Source organism: Cervus elaphus, chromosome 23 (genome assembly GCF_910594005.1).
Source record: "Cervus elaphus chromosome 23, mCerEla1.1, whole genome shotgun sequence".
Lineage (NCBI taxonomy): Eukaryota > Metazoa > Chordata > Mammalia > Artiodactyla > Cervidae > Cervus > Cervus elaphus.
The window spans coordinates 24,196,726-24,215,927 of NC_057837.1; the positions used below are offsets into that span (position 1 = coordinate 24,196,726).

The 19,202-nt window shown below is 41.9% G+C and overlaps 1 protein-coding gene across 1 annotated transcript in view; it reads right to left on the bottom strand.

Annotated features, from left to right (window-relative positions):
- Positions 1 to 19,202, bottom strand: part of C23H10orf67 (chromosome 23 C10orf67 homolog) — a 161,246-nt gene that overhangs the window by 64,942 nt on the left and 77,102 nt on the right. The window contains exons 5-7 of the mRNA XM_043882788.1: positions 17,213 to 17,356; positions 14,942 to 15,016; positions 730 to 885 (exon numbers count right to left, since the gene is read on the bottom strand). Of these exons, the coding sequence (XP_043738723.1) occupies positions 730 to 885; positions 14,942 to 15,016; positions 17,213 to 17,356 (375 nt within the window). The remainder of the gene's footprint in view (positions 1 to 729; positions 886 to 14,941; positions 15,017 to 17,212; positions 17,357 to 19,202) is intronic.

A 19,202-nucleotide genomic window follows, 5' to 3' on the forward strand; every position in this document is an offset into this window, starting at 1 on the left:
CTGCCAGTTGACACTCAGCAGGTTGTGATCCTCTGGCCTCTCTGGTCACCTCTCCTACTCCAACAATCCACTTCTTGCTCTTAGAACCTAATATGAAAACCCCTCTATGACTATTTGAGTTGATTTGAGATGAAAATAAACTTGTGTTCAGGGTCCACAACGTCCAGATCCTTCTCATTCATCTCTTCGGCAGGTAGCTAAGCTCTCCTTTCTGCGTTCTCTCTCTCCCCACTTTTGTTCTCTTCAGTCCGTGGAGCAGTAAAGCGGCTCCTGGCTCCCACTACAACAGGGAGAACAGGGCGAAACTCCTCTGAGAATTTTCCTTCTTGACATTTCTATGGAAGGTCATCCTGTTACAAGCTGGTTTCTTGGAAGCCTCTGACTTGAGATAGTTTTGTGTCTTTCAGATTAACTGAACTGAAAAAAAAGGGTGGGACTCTTCTGTATTAAAACAAAAATGTATTTACATGCTTTTCTAGGGTGGGAGATAGGTTATTTTATTTCCCTTGCAAATAAAAATTGAGAACTATTATACTGCTCCTATTTATAATTATTATGGGTTTTCTAGACTATGTTATTGAGCAAAAAAAGGGTTGAACTGTCTTATTTTGTGAAGAAGATACCCAAGATACATCCACTGTAGTCCCTTTATTCCAAACCCAAGCTTTTAGACAGCCGTAACTTCATTTACATATATTAACATAAATTATTCTTTGCTGTGAAACTTACAACTTTTTGAAATCCATATTCTTCATATTGGTCTAGTTCTTCTCGTAATTCCTTAATGACTTCTTCTTTCTCCCTCAGTCTTTTTAACAAAATGTTCATTTTGACAGTCATTGCGTCATGCAGGGATGTCTTCTCTTCTTCCACCTCAAAGTATTGCTGCGGGGAGAAAGATACTAGTCAGATACTATGCTAGCACCAGCAGAAACCATTTCATGTTTTATTTAAGCTCCTGTCCTGTAAAGTTGTTTTATTTTTGCAACTTGCATGCAAGTTTTAGTAAATTATGATATTTACATTGACCAATACACTAAAAGTGTCAATGGCATTACAATGGCATTACTATTATCCTATAAGAGACAAAGCACAATGTCTTACACTGACTATATCAGTCTGCCAATAATAAAAATAGTAAGCCTTAGCAGTAAATCTACATGACTCTGAATGTCCTACTTCAATCTTTAGAAAGGAAACTAGCAAAAATTTTGACTATGTAAAACAGAAAAGAAATGTACTTCAGTGGTGCAACTAATTCCCTCGATGGTTTGGAATGGAGGGGTGGAAAAAAAGAACCATTTCTTGAACCTATTTTAAGCACTGAGGTGCTAGCCTATTCACAGTTAGTACTCTGAAGAATTGTGTCACAAAATCAAAGCAAGGAAAATGCTATAAAATGGCACTGCTATTTACTTCAACATATAAAAATCTCATTTTCAACACAGACATGCAAAAGCATTTTGCCCATTTTGGACTCTTTTGGGAATTATGGAAGAATTTTTTATTTTCATCATCCGTTTGTTACTAATGTATTTGGACACATGGACTTACAATAAATATAGTAAAATTTAATCACATCTGCTAATATACATCATATTGTATTTAAAAGAGTTAAACTTAAAAACTAAAATTGTTCTAATATTATATGATGAATACTGGCAGACTGAGAAGAATAATATTATGTCCGGGTAGCATTGAAGAGTCAAGCTAGGGCATGCCTAGTGGCTCAGTGGTAAAGAATCTGCCTGTCAATGCAGGAGACACAGGTTCCATTTCTGGTCTGGCACAATCCCACACGGGGTCCTAGAGTCCAGGAGTCACAACTACTGAGCCCATGTGCCACAACTAATGGAGCCCACACACCCCAGAGCCCATGTTGCACAACAGGAGAAGGCACTGCCGTGAGAAGCCCGCACACCACAGCTAGAGAGTGGCCCCCGCTCGCCAAAAGCAGAGAAAAACCTGCACAGTAGTGAAGACCCAGCACACCCAAAATAAATGAATTTTTAAAAAAAGAGTCTAGGCAAGGACATAACGCTGACAGTCTATACCACACTAATGAAAAAGATCAGTAAATGAACACGCAGTAGAGTTTGAAAGAGTGAAAATAAAAAAAATTTAAAAAAAAGAAAGAGTGAAAATAGAACAACCATATGACAATACTGGGTTTTTAATTGGGTGATTCTAGAGAACAGTATTGAGTATGTAGATCAGTTCTTCACATCTATTCTGTTTTATGTCTCCAGCTTAAATGCTCTGCAGAGGTTAAGACACTTACCCCACGGGTGCCCTGAGTGTAAGTTCCTGGGCATCTCAAATTCAACAGGTCCAAATAGAGGTCCCCGTCTTCACTCTCCTCCTCTCTGCCTCTCCCATTAACATCAGCCCAAGCCAGAAACCCATTTTCTGTCATTTGAAGCACCTTTTATTCCCTCACTAACTCACCAAGTCTGTTCAATGCACCTCTCAGTCACTCCCGAACCTACCCTCTCCTTCCGTGATCCACCGCCTTGATGTCACCACCAAAATTTGGGCCTGCCAATCTACTGCCATCAGGCTCCCCTGGTGGCTCAAATGGTAAAGAATCTGCCTGCAATTCTTTAGGAGACCTGGGTCTGATCCCCGGTCAGGAAGATCCCCTGGAGGAGGGCGTGGCAACCCACTCCAGTATTCTTGCCTGGAGAATCCCATGGACAGAGGAGCCTGGAGGGCTACAGTCCATGGGGTTGCAAAGAGTCGGACAGGACTGAAGCTACTTAGCACACACAATCTGCTGACACCAGGTTGTGGTAAAGGAAGGTTCCGTGTTTATTATTAAGTGCCAAGCAAGGAGTCCAGCACAGTTAATGCTCAAAAGCCTGAACTCCCCAGTGGGTTTCAACAGTTTTTTTTTTTAATGTATTTATTTGTTTGACAATGCTGTGCACAGTTTGTGGGCTTTTAGTTCCCCAGCCTGGGACTGAACCCTGGCCCCTAGCAGTGAAAGCAGAGAGCCCTAACCACTGGACTGCCAGGGAATTCCTCACCAAGGTATTTTTAAAGGCCAGGTGAGGGAGGGGAGTTCCAGGGTGTGTGATCAGCTGGTGCAAAATTCTCAGATTGGTTGATGGTGAGGTAACTGGGAGGTGTCACGGGGATTCATATTATTATTTCTTAGAATCCAGGAGGCAGGCAGGCTGTGTGCTCATGGTCATTAAGTAGTTAACTGCTTCCGTTTGGTGAAGGTTTTAGCATCTGTTTAACAGCTCAGGAAGTGTGCATCAGATACTGTTATCTGGGTGCTTCAGAGATGAGCTGCAGCAGAGGACATGGGGGAGGGGGTCTGTTCCAGAAAGGCCCCGTAGGGTCCGGTTCAGTTACAGTCGGACTCTGTCTGGTTCACTTGCACCATTGCAGTAGCTCTTAACTCACCTCCCCCCCCGCCTTTTTTTTAAATACCTATCTAATTTTTAAAAATTAATTTTTATTGGAGTGTAGTTGCTTTACAATGTGTTCGTTTCTGTTGTACAGCAAAGTGAATTAGCCATACAGATACAAACATCCCCTCTTTTTTTTGATTTCCTTCTCATTTACATCACCACCAGCTTCCCTTGTGGCTCAGCTGGTAAAAATCTGCCTGCATTGTGGGAGACCTGGGTTCGATCCCTGGGTTGCGAAGATGCCCTGGAGAAGGGAAAGGCTACCCACTTCAGTATTCTGGCCTGGAGAATCCCGCTCATTGTATAGTCCATGGGGTCGCAAAGAGTCAGACATGACTGAATAACTTTCACTTAGGTTACCGCAGAGCACTGAGATGAATTGGGAAATTGGGGTTGACATAGATACACTAGTGATATATGCACAAAACAGATAACTAATGATAATCTACTGTATAGCACAGAGACTTCCCTGACTCTTCTTTTGTCCTCTCCAACCAATCTGCACCCTGTGACTGAACTGATCTTTCTAAAACGCAGCTCTCCTTGTCCTCACAGGCTTAAGTCTAACTCCCTTAGTACGATGGACAAAATAGCATCCCTGACTTGTGCTGGCCTTCTCTCCCCTTCCCTCACCAGACTGGGAATTTTACCAGTGCTGATACTCAGCACGCAGTTTCTCAGAAGTACTGTGGGACCACAGGTCTCCACGCATTTGGAATTTCTGGGCTGCCTATTAAGCTCTTACTTGTCAATCTCCTGAATAGCATTAGAATAGGTTGGCTTGGGTCTGCAGATGAATCTGCCACTTAGTAGTAGCTTTGTTGCCTTGAACAAGTTTCTTAAGTTCCTCGGGTTTGTTTTATCATCTGTAAAATGGGAAATGTTGAATTTGATTTACTAGTAATTTGTTGAGGATTTTTGCATCTCAATCCGGCAACAATATGCCTGTTCATCAGGCATATTCACCTGTGTGTGTGTGTGTGTATGTGTGTGTATGTGAGTGCACGTGCGCTCAGTTGCTTCAGATGGGTCCCACTCTTTGTGACCCATGGACTATATAGCTCCTCTGTCCCTGGGATTCTCCAGACAAGAATACTGGAATGGGTTGCCAAGCCCTCCTCCAGGGAATCTCCCAAACCCATGGATCAAACTCTGGTCTACTGCGTTGAAGGCAGATTCTTTACCATCTGAGCCACCAGGGCATGTGATGTGACCGTGAATTATAGTGCTTCCTATAGCATGTGTGCATGCATGCTCAGTCGTGTCTGACTCTTTGAGACCCCATGTACTATAGCCCACCAGGCTCTTCCTCTGTCCATGGAATTTTCCAGGCAAGAATACTGGAATAGGTTGCTATTTCCCCCTCCAGGGTATCTTCCCGATCCAGGGATCAGACCCACGTCTCCTGGGTCTCTTGCACCGGCAGGTGAGTTCTTTACCACTGTGCCACCTGAGAAGCCCTAACAAAGATGCTTCTGATAAACTGGCTGAGTCATCTCCTTGATAACATGACAAAAACCACTGGGAGCTCATTTAAAATCCCACCATGGGACTTCCCTGGTGGTCCAGTGGTTAAGAACCTGCCTTGCAATGTAGGAGATATGGGTTCAATCCCTGGTTGGGGAACGAAGGTTCCATACACCTTGGGGCAACTGAGCCTGCGTGCTACAACTGCCGAAGCCCATGTGCTTTACAGCCCAGGAGCAGCAAATGGAGCCCATATGCACCACAACTGAAGAGTCCAGTGTGCTGCAAAGGAAGATTCTGCAAGCCACAACAAAAGCCAGACACAGCCAAATAAATAAATATTCAAAAAAAAAATCCCACCAGGGGGGTTCCTTATGGCTCAGTGGTAAAGAATTTGCCTGCTGGGCTTTCCCGGTGGTTCAGTGGTAGGGAGTCCCCCTGCCAATGCAGGACACATGGGTTCAACCTCTGATCCAGGAATATCCCACATGTGGAGGGGCAACTAAGCCCATGTACCACAAATACTGAAGCCTGTGTGCCCTGGAGCCTGTGCGCCACAAGAGAAACCACCTCAATGAGAAGCTTGCGTATCACAACTAGAGAGTAGCCCCCCCTTGCCCAAACTGAAGTCTGAGCAGCAACAAAGACCCAGTACAACCAAAAAAAAAAAAAAAAATCCCACCAGAAACTGTGCCGTGATGCTGTACACACTTGGCATCACTGGGGCCAGCCTGCCTTTAGGATGTGCTCAGCCCCTCTGGGCTTCAGGGTGGGGGTGGGGTGGGGTGAAGGGAGGGAGGGCACAGTTCTTAACAGAACAGAAAGTTTCACTTTTTGACATTTCATAAAATAATTGTAAGGCCCAAACACACTGGATTCATTTCTCTTCATCTCCAGGATGAAGAGAACATCTCCATGATGAACATGAGATGTTCATGTTCTCATGAACATCTCCATGATGTTTTATGACTATTGAATGAGCTGGGCTCAAGAGGAGGTAAGCAGAAAGCAGTTTGTTTTTTTTCCCCACCACCCTTTCAAATCTGATATCCTGTCTCATGTTTCAACCTCTTAGAAGAACTCTCAGGAAAGTGCCATGACTTTTTTTTCTTTTTTTTAACTCTTAGATAGCAATAACCATGTTGAATAAAAGAAAGAAAGGAATGAAGAAAGGAAAGAAGGGCAAGCCAAAAATAAACCTCAAAGTCCCAGCTTACTCTTATACATCAAATCTGAATTTTCCCAGCTCTGGCCTCCCTTAGACTTGTAGCCCAAAAAGGAGGAGAGGGGTTGAGCCTGGGTTCCTTTTCTAGTATCCACAGATTTAGTCAAACACCAGCCTAGATATTGCTGTGAGGGTATTTTTATATAAGATCAACATTTAAATCATTAGACTTTGAGTAAAGCAGATTACCCTCCATATGGTGGGTGGGCCTCATCCAATCAGTTGAAGATCTTGGGAGAAAGACTGAGATTCCCAGGGAAGATGGAATTCTGCAGAGTGTCTCCAGACTCGGGCTGGAACATCAGTTCTTCCCTGGGTCGCCAGCCTGTCAGTCTACTTTTCAGATTTCAGATTTGCCAGCCTCTACAACCGCAGGAGTCAATTTCTTGAATCTCCATCTCTTTCTCTCCATACATCCTATTGGTTCTCTAACTCTTAATACACTTTCTCCTAATTAATTTCTCCTAATACAATATCTACATCTAAACAACATACATTCACACCAACACCTTCCTCTCCAGTCCAACACCACAGCACTGATTATGGCTTGTCTCCTTTCCACAGCACAGCCCCTTCCTCTGGCAGTAAGAAAGCTGGTGCCCGTGGTGCTTGACGCACTGACATCCACTCCATCCCCCCTCATGTCACCCATCTCCTGACCGCAATGCACCCTGAGAACTTGGCTCTGATGCAGGGAACAGGGAGGGGGAAGGATGCAGGGCTGTGTCTTTGGTGTTTTAATTCACAATGGCAAGAAAATTTTATTTTGGGCTTTCATTCTTTTGGTCTTACAAGAAAATTTAATATTTTTCCTTTGGCAGTTGAAAGTAAGGAGTTCATATTCAAATCTGGGACATAACTGTTGGGTTTTTTTACTATTAGAACAATTTTATGATGTTATTTGACCTCACAGGCAAAACCTCTTGACAGGTAATATTGGTCAACACAGCTGGACATAATCTGGGGTGAGAAACAGACCAGGAGGCAAATTCTCAGTATGCGGAGCAAAGTGACCTTACAGTTTAATGTAAATGAGGCACTCTTCTAACCCAATGCTGAGTCTTCCAGGGCACCAGTGGTCTCAGGATGCACACAGGAGCGGGGGATGGTATGGGGGGGTCTGCATCATGAAGGTGGGAGCAGGGCTTTCTTCCCCACCACCCTCCAAGGCTTAGACACATGCCTAGCTGGTCACAGACTAAGTGGTTAAGGTCAATGTGTTAAGAGAAGAAGAAAAACCTAGGGAATGTTGTTTCCTTCTAGGTGGAGTGATGACTCCATTTATCTGATTAAAACATTGGCGGAAGGAACATGGTCACATCTTGGCAGTCTCCTGCCCCTTGCCTTTCTCTGTGGGGAGCCGATGCTCTGACCTGGCAGACAGAACTGCCCCAGCCCATTTCTGCCTGCGAGAGGAGTTAATCTGCCAGATTCTGGCTTTGGGTACCCATAGTCCATTTTATCAGTGAAGCAGATGACCTCCGTCTGCTGGCTCCCTGACTTTATTTTACCAAGTCCAGAACTTGAGTGGGGAGGACAAGTATTATTTACCAAGTCTCATAAACACTCCAGTAACAGTTATCTCTCAAGGTTTGCAAGTCTAAAGCAGGTCATGAAAGCTGCTTGTGGAGCAGAGAGGAGGAATAAATATGGAGATTGGGACTGACATACACACACATATATACATAAAATACATAATACAGACAAAATAGATAACTAGTAAGACTCTACTGTATAGCACAGGGAACTCTACTCAATACTCTGTAATGGCCTATATGAGGAAAGAATCCAAAAAGGAGTGGATATATGTGTATGTACAATATAACAGATTCACTTTGCTATACAGCAGAAAGTAACACAACACTCTAAATCAGCTATACTCCAGTAAAAATTAATTCACAAAAAAAGCTGCTTAGAATTCTACAATGATTCTTTGATGTCTTCGAGATAAAACATAAGTTCCGGGGACTCCCCTGGATGTCCAGTGGCTAAAACTTTGCCTTCCAATGCAGGTTCTGTGGGTTTGATCCCTGGTCAGGGAGCTAAGATCTCCACATGCCTCATGGCCAAAAAAACCAAAACACAAAACAAAAGCAATATTGTGTCACAAATTCAATAAAGACTTAAAAAAAATTCCATGGGTTCCCTTTCCTATATCAGCTCTCACCACTTTCTCAGCCCTCTTATACCAAAAGACTGGCACTTCCCTGGCTGTGCCCTGAAACTTAATGCCTCTATGATGTCAAGTGGGCCACTTCCCTGTCTTTTCCCCCATTTTCCCTACGCTTGTCAAAATTTCATCATCCTTTGGTGGGGGCCCAGTGCAACCCGCCCTAAAATGTGCCTCCATGGCATATTGATTACTTTGAATTAAAGTTACTTAAGAAATGGTTAATGCAGGAGGAACACTCTGACCCTCCTTTCTGTCTCCCTGAAAGCAGAAAATCAACCTCGCGTAAGAAAGGTGCTCTCCCAGCATCTGGAGGTAGAAGGACACCCTAATCACAAGGGCGCCCACATCCTGCTGCCCGCACTCAAGGACACAGGGGGCGATCGCTTAGGAGAAAGGGCAGAGTTAAGGGGGAAGACGCTTCGTACAGCTTGTGTCATAGTGAGTATGGGATGACCTATTTTGCAACTCTTTTCTTCATAGTCTTTATTTTCTTGTCATTTCATCTGAGCACTTTTCTCTCTCGCTCTCTTTTCAACAAAAACCTCATTCAGGCCATTGCTCCATTACTGGCAGTCCAAGAGGATGCGCCCTGCTCTTGGCAGAAGCCCATCTTGGTTTCATAAATCAAAGTCTAGAAAATTTAATCCCCTCCAAACACCAAAATGTTGGTATCTTATTGCATAATACTATTAGGACTTTTTTTTTTAATCTGAAATAAAAATTATTTAACACCTGGATAGTATTTGCTGCATCAAAATTTGGAATCTAAAGTTAGTGATCTCATTAGAATGGGACCTTCTATAACTCTGCAATTCTCCAAAGGTGGAAGACAATGACAACACAGCAAGGCTTATATTGTAAGAATACATGCTTTCTCCCTTCAGAGACTTTTAATTATAATTTTACTATTTTACCATTTTAACAGACTCATTTTTAACATAATAGCCTTGAAATGGATTTGGGTGATTCTGCCTTGAACCTTCACCCATATTTCAGAAAGTATGGAAGAAGACAAACCTGAAATACTGTCCCTGAAATAAACACTGCTACTTGCTATCCACAGAAGCGTTGTAGTCCTGAAAAATGAGTTAAGAGCTGTTTGCAACGATCTCTTCAAAGTTACCAAAAAAGATGTGATTATTTGATGGGGGAGATATCGTGGGAGAATATTTGAAGTCAACTTATAATGATTTTCATTCCAGGAGATGGCGGCTTAGTGAGAGGGGAGAAGACACGAGATATTAGGGTCTTATCCAAATATTCGAGTGAGGACACGTGGAAGAAGAGAGTTAGTTCCATCCAACTTTCTTTCTGAATGCCGATTACAGTCACACCAAAAAGGAAGGCACTGAAATAAAAACTTAGGTATTAAAATTTACATTTTTCTGCAATCCATTTGAGCCTAATGAGTCTTTTTTGTCTTTTTACAGAAATATAAAAGCACATGAAGCACTCTGCACAGTGCCTGGGCCATAGCAAATAAGTCACTCAGTGATAGCTGCTTTCACTGTCATTAATTATCTGCCCTGGGAAAAGGAGGAAGTTTCCCCGAGCATTGCCACTCACAGTTCTATAACTAATGCTCCATCACCAGTGCCGCCTAAGACAAAGACCTGGAGCCCCAACCCTGTCAGATTCAAAGAGATCAGGTCTGTGCAGAACGATACATGTATAGCTTATGCAGGCCTCCCTCTACTCCTTGGTGGCCTTTCTCAGTGTAAACATCCCTCCAACTAGCTGCCTCTTCTCCAAAATCCCCTCAACACTCAGTTCCCTAAGGCTCTCTATCTAGCCCGAATTTTCCTCCAGAAGAAAAAATACCCAATAAGGAAATAGTGACTTCATTCCTTAGTCCCCTGTATACAGCCCATAACTTATTTATTTTTGCTCAAACTCTTAAAATTTTAATATGCCTCAGTTTATCATTTTACATGAGGAAAACATCATAAATCAATAGAAAAGGCAGAGATATTCAATAAATGATGTTGGAAAAATTGCTTATTGATTTGAAAGCTAGTGGCAGTCCCCCAAGCTTTTATTCCTCCAGTCTCTCCAAAGGGTTTTATTTGCTTCTAAATCCCTCAGTGTCTGAGGGACCTAGAGTAATGTGTTTTCTTATCTGAATCACAGCTGATACATTTCCAGGACCAAAAGAAGCTAAATAAAGTGCAAGTTTTAACAAAACATTTTCTTTTACCTGAAAATAAGATACTATAATAGCACACAAGAACTTGTTTTAATAGTTAAATAGATTTAAAACCTTGTTCCATAGCTGAAAAAGCACTTGGACCTGTATGCTGAACTGGTCTCCAGAGGGCAGCAGAGAGTCATTTACATTAACAAAAGTTCCCTCAACCATAAGTGTATACCCAGGCTGTTTTTTCAACTCATCTGTTCTTTCTTATGACTAAGCCTTAACAAACTGGGTGGCCAGGATTTGGAAAGCTGTCTGAGGTCATGGATCAAAGTGATGCCAACAAGCCAAAGCAAAGATTCAAAGAATCACTTTCATATCTTTAAAATAATTCTTTAATTAGATAAACCAACAAACCACAATTAATACACTGTTGACTAAGCATATTTAACCAGTATATGTTTATGAAACACTGATGCATATAAAGCATCTAATCCTTTCAGGGCTTTCTACTCCTAGACATACAAAAAGTATATAGAAAAGAGTAATAGTCACTTATTCTGCCATATATTTTTTGAGAATTTGATACACACTAAAATTTTATTAGTGACCCAGAAATTGTTAAAGACACAAAGACTTATAAAAGACTTATAAAACACCATGTTTCTGGAGAAGGAAATGGCAACCCACTCCAGGATTCTTGCCTGGGAAATCCCATGGACAGAGGACCCTGGTGGGCTATAGTCTATGGGGTCACAAAGAGTCCTACATGACTTAGTGACTGAGTATGCACGGATATATACATGTACATATAACTGAATCACTTTTCTGTATACCAGACCCTAACACAACATTGTAAAGCAGCTATACTTTAATAAATATAAGCAAGTAAATAATCTGGAAAAAAATAAAAGCATGTTTCAAAAAAAATCAGGACTTCATTGGTGGTGCTGTGAATAGGAATCCACCTGCCAACGTAGGGGACCTGGGTTCCATCCCTCATCTGGGAAGATTCCACATCTAGAGGGGCAGCTAAGCCCGTGTGCCAAAACTACTAAGCCTGCACACCACAACTACTGAAACTGAGCACCCTAGAGCCCATGCTCTGGAACAGGAGAAGCCACCACAATGAGAAGCCCGCATACTGAAAGTAGGAAGTAGTCCCCTGCAACTAGAGAAAGCCCAAGTGTATTAAAGAAGACCCAGCACAGCCAAAAATAAATAAATAAATTAAAAAGAAAAAAAAACCACTTAAATAAATTATATTTAAAAAATCATGTTATTCTGACTTTTACTTTGTAAACAACAAAAAATCTGGATACAATAGGTAAAATGCTTCTATGAGCTGACAAAGTAAGGAAGAGTTAGGCCAAAATTAGGTGAATGCAGGCATCCAGAGAAGTATGTGGAACACTGAAGGTGGCCTGGACTCCAGGGCATTGCTAAACCAGGTAAAAATTTAAACTTTGGTTTACATGTCTTAAGAGGGTACAGAGAAAAGGCATCACAAAGGTCCCCTCAAAATGGTGATTCTCAACAATAGGAGACCACCTCATGAAGGCTGAGACACCAAAGGCCAACCTCTTCAGTGTGAGAACGAATTAGAAGTAATCACCTTGAACCCTCTACCTCCTCCCACCCGAGAGAAAGTGAAATTGCCTCCTGTCTGGAAACTTGGCTCAAAGTATGGAGGAGGGAAGAAAATCTCTTCTGAGTTTTATAAGTTGAGATGGCCCACATTCGTATATCTGGGTGGTCTAAAATGCCTCAAGTTGAAAATTAAGTTAAGGTGGTTACAGACACAGAAGTCTCACAGAAGCAAACAAATCTTCTCTGTAGAGACTCACCTCTATTCCAGGCCTCAAAGAGTTTCCATAGAAATATGAGTTTGCAGTCAAACACCATGAAACCAGAAAGTAAAGGACACATCATGAGCGACAGCCAGTACTTATCAGACCCTCAAAGATGGAAGACGTGGAATATCGATCACACACATTGAAATATATGTATAGAATTAACAGGATGAGTTAAGGTAAAGAGCAAGAACCATTAAAAAGTAACCAAACAAGCCAAACACAGGACCTCATTTCATAAAAAACATAGTAAGTAATATTTTAAAACTTAATCAAGGAACTTCCCTGGCAGTCCAATGGTCAAGAATCCGCCTTCCAGCGCAGCAGACCAGGGTTCAATGCTTGGTCGGTGAACTAAGATTCCATCTGCCACAGGGCAACTAGAGCCCCTGCAAGTCAGGGAAGAGCCTGAGCACCACAATGGAGACCAGAGCAGTGCCCTCGCCCCTCCAAAAACAAAAACTCAATGAAAACAGACAATACGGTGATGCTAATAAAAACATGCAGTAGGGTTAGTGGGATTAAAATATTTGAGAGCAGTAAGATACATATTAAGACTTTATTCCAACAAAGTTTTAAGTTTAAAGGAAAGACAAATGCCCTAGACAAATAATACTTCACTGTATCTGACTCAAAAAGAATACAGAACCCAAATTGTCTCATAATCAGTTAAGGAAATTGAATGGGAACTTCAAAATATGTCAATATATGCATCAATCAATGCCTCTAGGCCCAGGTGGCTTTCCTGGCAGTTTAAAATATTTAAGGAAGAAATAGTTCTAATTTTACACAGAAGCTGCCAGTGATGCAGATACTATCCTGCAACTCATTTTGTGAAGCTACCATAATCCTGATACCCAAACCCAACAAGAACAGCATAAAAAAAGAAAAGTACAGCTCACCACACTGATGAACACAGATTTAAAATATCCTAAGCAAAATATAAACACGCTAAGTTCAGAAACAAATTTGAGAGACAAACAAAAGGACATTATGATCAAGTTGGGCTTATACACAGAAAGAAAGGTTAACATTCAAATAAAAATTAAGTAAGTAATTTCACCACACCAAGAGATTAAGGAAAAAAACCATATGGCCCTTCAATAGATTCACAAAGCCCCACATTTTACCAAATTAAAATGCATTTGTGATTTTTTTCAAGTCATATAACAAAAGAAATAGCCTGATAATTCGTATAGCAAGTGTTGTGTGTAATGTTGATACACTGTATTCATTCCCTGTAAGATTAGATAGAAAATAAGGGTGTAAAAAAAGAAAAGAAGGATGCTTGCTGTCATCCCTTTTATTTAGCATTTTACTAACTGCTCCAACAGTGCAGTTGGCAGAGATGAATGAATAAATGAAGAAATGGTAGGCGAAAATTGTAACAGACCAAAATTTGCCATCCCCAAAATGTGTCCCTTTGATATGAGGATTAACTGGGTTAATTATTTTTTAGAAACAGAAAGCTCAGAAAGTTTTTCTTGTTACTTTCCCCTTAGCTGCCTAAGGAATTTAGATAAAGGGCCTGTTTCCATATTTTGTAAAAAATATAGACAAGGTGTGGTGGGGGGAACTTGGCGGGGCCTAGAGAACAGGGTCCTCTCTGTGTCTCACTGTCTCTGTAGGCCCAGCAAACATTTGTTTACCAAACATTTGCTTTTCCATCTTCATTTCCTTCCTCCCCCAATCGCCTTTGTAAAAAATCATTTACTTTTGGTTGCACTGGGTCTTAAGCGCTGTTCTTGGGCTTTCTCTAGTTGCGGCAAGCGGGACTACTCTGTTGCAATGCTCAGGTTTCTTACTGCAGTGGCTTATCTTGTTGCAGAGCACAGGCTCCAGGGCACTCAGGCCTCAGGACATCAGCACGCAGGCTGAGCAGTTGCAGCGAGCAGCTACAGGGCACGTGGGCTTCAGTGGCTCAGGGGCTTACTCGCTCCAAGGCATGTGGGATCTTCCCGATCCTGGGAACCTGTGTTCCATGCATTGGCAGGCAGATTCCGATCTACTGTGTGTCACCTGGGAAGTCCCCACTTCCTCCCCTTAACTAGAGAATTTGTGTGCCACAACAAAAGATCCTGCATGTTGCAATAAGACGGGATGCAGCCAAATAAATAAATAACAATGTTTCTTTATGGAAATATACCGCAATGAAAGACAAGATGATAGTTATAAAGACTAAAAGAATCTCACGGTCCTCACTAAGATGAAAATATAATAATGGGAAATGATTAATTTCCCCATCATGTAGGAGAGGGACGCTCAGTTTCTGACAGATAGAAGTGTCCCCGTCATTAGAGAAGTTACTCCACTGAGGATTCGAGACTGCTCCCTGGGATTTACTACAGACCTGACGAACTTTCTCTTGAGACTCCCTGACCTCCTTCTGTCAAACTGCGCACTCACCAAGCAAACTGCATCACTTGCCCAGGTGTGCAAGATACCAGACTGGAAGTTTCCAGTCTCTGGAAAGTTCTGTCACCATCAAGTGGCCAATTTAAAGTTAGCATGAACAGTCGAGGACCTGATCCTTTTTTGGTGACGTGAAGATCAAGGAGTCAGATCTTGAAAGCTAAAAAATGCCGACTGGCAATCCACAATGAGCCCCATACTGGGCACTCCCAGGATATCAAGTTGCTCTTGCCCCTGACAGCACTCAAAACTCACCTGGTACATTCCTTTGATAGTACCTATGGCATCGGCCAGCTGCTGATTGTAGCATTTTCGTAAGCTCTCTTCATTCTGCAAATGAAAAATAAATACAAAGGGTACCACAGTGTATTTCCAAATATAATTATCACACCTACACGGGGTGGGTGGGGGGGCTACGTATCCACCATTCAAATCATCACGTTCTCTTGAGACTTCACTATAAAATCATCTCCCTTACACTTCCACCTAAAACAACCCATTCCATTTTCATTTACACTTAACCAAAGCAATAGAGAGTGTGCATGGATAAAATAAACAGTTAATGTGAACACGTTCTCTCATCGTCATATCACAGATTTTTAGTGTCTTAGTTGTTTAGTCGCTAAGTCCTTTCTGACTCTTTTGCGACCCCGTGGACTGTATGTAGCCCGCCAGGCTCCTCTGTCCATGGGATTCTCCAGGCAAGAAGACTGGAGTGGGTTACCATTTCCTGCTCCAGGGGAATCTTTCTGACCCAGGCATGCAACCCACACCTTCCTGCATCTCCTGAATTGGCAGGCAGATTCTTTACTACTGAGCCACCTGAGAAGCCCCCAGGTATACACCACTCTGTATGAAATAGGTAACTAATGAGAACCTACTGTATAGCACAGGGAACTCTACTTAAAGTTCTGGGTTGAACTAGAAGGGAAGGAAATCTGAAAAGGGGGATGCGTGTGTGTGTGTGTGTGTAAGTGACTCACTTTGCCACATAGCAGGAACTAACATGGCACTGTTAAGCAGCTATACTCCAATAAAAATTTAATTAGAAAATAATTAAATAAAATAGTGAAGTATATTTGGAATCCATATCCTCGTCTGGTCCTGGTCCTTTTTCGATGAATCATGCTCATGAAAAGAAATCTAGGGCCACTAATCCACAAACTAGGGTCATTTTCTGATTAATCAAATTATTTAATCCTATCTGTTATGCATAAAAAAGAAAGATAGAAAATCTTTAAAAAATACTCTTGATTCTGTTATCAATTTTGCTTCCAGCATGGAGTGTAAACAATCAGGGGGCTTCAGAATCAGACAGAACTGGATTTCAATGTCACTGTGCAACTTACCATCTTTCTGACGTTAAGCAAGGACTCAACCTGCCTGACTTTAAGCAAGCTTAAATTTTAAGCAAGTTTCCTTATCTGTAAGGTAGGGATAACAGGATTTCCACTTGAGGATTGTTGGGGGACTTAAAGAGGAAATGCATTAAAAGTTACTCTGGAGACTTCCCTGGCGGTCCAGCGGTTAAGACTTCACCTTAAATGTAAGGGGTGCGGGTTCGATCCCTGGTCAGAGAGCTAAGATCCCATATGCCCTGGAGCCAATGCCTGCCCCCGCTCAAGAAACAGAAGCATTATTGTAATAAATTCAATAGAGACTTTTAAAATGGTCCATATTTTTTAAAAAAACACACTTTTAAAAAATGATGGGGCCGGACAACACATGGGTATTTTGTTTTATAGCAGAAAAGCAATACCAATGCCCATTTTTAATGACAGATAAATATGCTAACATGATCAAAGATTTTGGGGAATTCCTCAGAACAGCAGAGTTTTCATGTCTTTGGCTTCTACAGAGCCATTAAAGCACAAATAAGATCATATAAAATTACAGTTAAGGGCTGGAACTCAAGCATGAAACTGACCTAGAACCTAAACCCTGGTGGTTTCTTAACCAGTGACACTGAGCAAGTGAATTAACCTTTCTGTGGCTTGGTTTCCTCATCTGTAAAAGGGGTATAATAATTGTATGTACTTCATCAGGTTAGTTGTGAGGCTTAAATGAGTTTGTACACAGACTACACACAAACGTTCCTGCACATAGTAAAGTTACAGGCGCCACGCAGCTCTGTGTAACTATCATGTGCTGCGCTTAGTCACCCAGTCGTGTCCGACTCTATGTAACCCCATGGGCTGTAGCCCGCCAGGCTCCTCTGTCCATGGGGATTCTCCAGGCAAGAACACTGGAGTGGGTTGCCATTTCCTTCCCCAGGGGATCTTCCCAACCCAGGGATTGAACCCAGGTCTCCCACATTGCAGGCGGATTCTTAACCCTCTGAGCTACTAGGGAAGCCCTGTAACTATCATTAGGGAAGCCCTGTAACTATCATTAGAGACAACATATGCAAATTAAATTGCCCTCATAAGTTGCCAAGCTAAAAATTGTAGTGTCTATACAATTAAACACAAAATTAATCCACAAAATTAATTACTTTTAAAACAGAGGAAATGAGAGAACTTCTACCTGTTGGTAATGTTTTTCAATGGTCATGATCCTGTCATGTAGAGAATTGAAGAGTCTGCAAGATTCCTCTTTAAGACGGTCCTCAAACTTCAGTTGAATCAATTGCTTGAGGAACCCAAAATCCACCTGAAGGGATTTAGTAATCTAAAAGTGGAAAAACATAGGTCATTATAGAGCTTAAGGGCACTCTGTGTAAAGATTCCAACACCTGGCCTGGTTCTGGGCAGATAACTTGGGCACCTGGTCAGGGGCCTGTCCTGAATCTAAGATTACATCTCAGAGTCGTGTACATTGGGGAACTCCAGTCAATCTGCATAACTAACAGAAGCTGATGGAGGAAGGGAGAGGAGGCTCCCAGCAGTTTCCTCCCATAGTAGTAACAGTCACTCAGTCACATCTGACTCTTTGCAACCCTATGGACTGTAACCCGCCAGGCTCCTCTGTCCATGGAATTCTCCAGGCAAGAATACTGGAATGGGTTGCCATTCTCTTCTCCAGGGGAATCTTCCCCACCCACGGATTGAAGAAACCCAGGTCTCCTACATTGCAGGCAGATTCTTTACCATCTGAGCCAGGAGGGAGAATAAGTTATCCCTCGGGACTTCCCTGGTGGTCCAGTGGTTAAGACTTCACACTCCCACTGCAGGGGCCACTGGTTCTAACCCTGGTCTGGGAAATAAGAACCACCATGCCACAGAACGCAGTAAAAAAAAAAAAAAAGGAAAGAAAGAAAAAGACAATACATTGGGAAGTGTGTGGGAAAAGAGACACCCTCCAAAGTGGGCGTGTAGTTGGTATAATTTCTATGCAGGGCAATTTGGCAACATCCTCCAAAATGACTAATGCATGCATCCTCTGACTCAGACATTTCACTTTTAAAAATTTACACCCCAGATTTACTGGCATGTGAGTATGTACAGAATTATTCATCGTGATAAGAGATCTGAAATGACCAAAATGTCCATCAGGAGGGGATAGATAAATAAATGATGCCAGTTTGTGGTATGATGTACTTGTAAAATCGATGAAGAGGCTCTTTATGCACCAATGTATATAACTGATTTCCAAGTTATGTTACTAACTGAAAAAACAGAAGCAAAATACTATTTACAGTAGTATACCACCCTGTGTCACTGTTTTATTGGTTAGGACTTTTAATAACAACTCTTAATATCTGATGTCTATGAAATGTTCTGTTTCTTTACAATCAAAAAAAGCACCAAGGCTTTGCTATATAGAAGAAAGAAACACAACATTGTAACTCAACTATACTTTAATAAAATTTTATTTTATTTTTTATTTACTTATTTTATTTTTTTTAAAACTTATTTGGCTACACTGGGTCTTTAGTTGCAGCACTTGGGATCTAGTTCCCTGATCAGGGGTCGAACTTGGACCCTCTGCATTGGGAGCTTGGAGTCCCAACCACTGGACCACCACAGAAGTACCATTTCAATAAAATTTTTAAAAATTGAAAAAAGTTTTTTTAAAGTCCCAAAGGAAATAGGGTAGAATATTGAGATTTGGGGCTTCCCAGATAGTGCTAGTGGTAAAGAACTGGACTGCCAATGCAGGAGACGTTAAGAAAGGAGGGTTTGGTCCCTGGGTCAGGAAGTTCCCTTGGAGGAGGGCATGGCAACCCGCTCTTGTATTCTTGCCTGGAGAATCCCATAAACAGAGGAGTCTGGCAAGCTACAGAGTTGCTCACACATGGGATCGCACAGAGTGAGACATGAGTGAATCGACTTAGCATGGACACAAGCATCGAGATTTGACAAAGGTGTATGGTGGTATAGGGGAGCAAAATTTGCCATCACAAACTGTTTCTTTGGCAAGAGTATTTATTTAGGCTGATTATTTTTAAGGACCCAAAGACTCAGGAAGACCCATAAACTTTCCCTTAACTTTGTAAAAGAATGAGATGGAGGACCTGCTTCAGGAAGGGAGTTAGCATCATAGATACCTGTATTATAACATGAACTAGGTATGC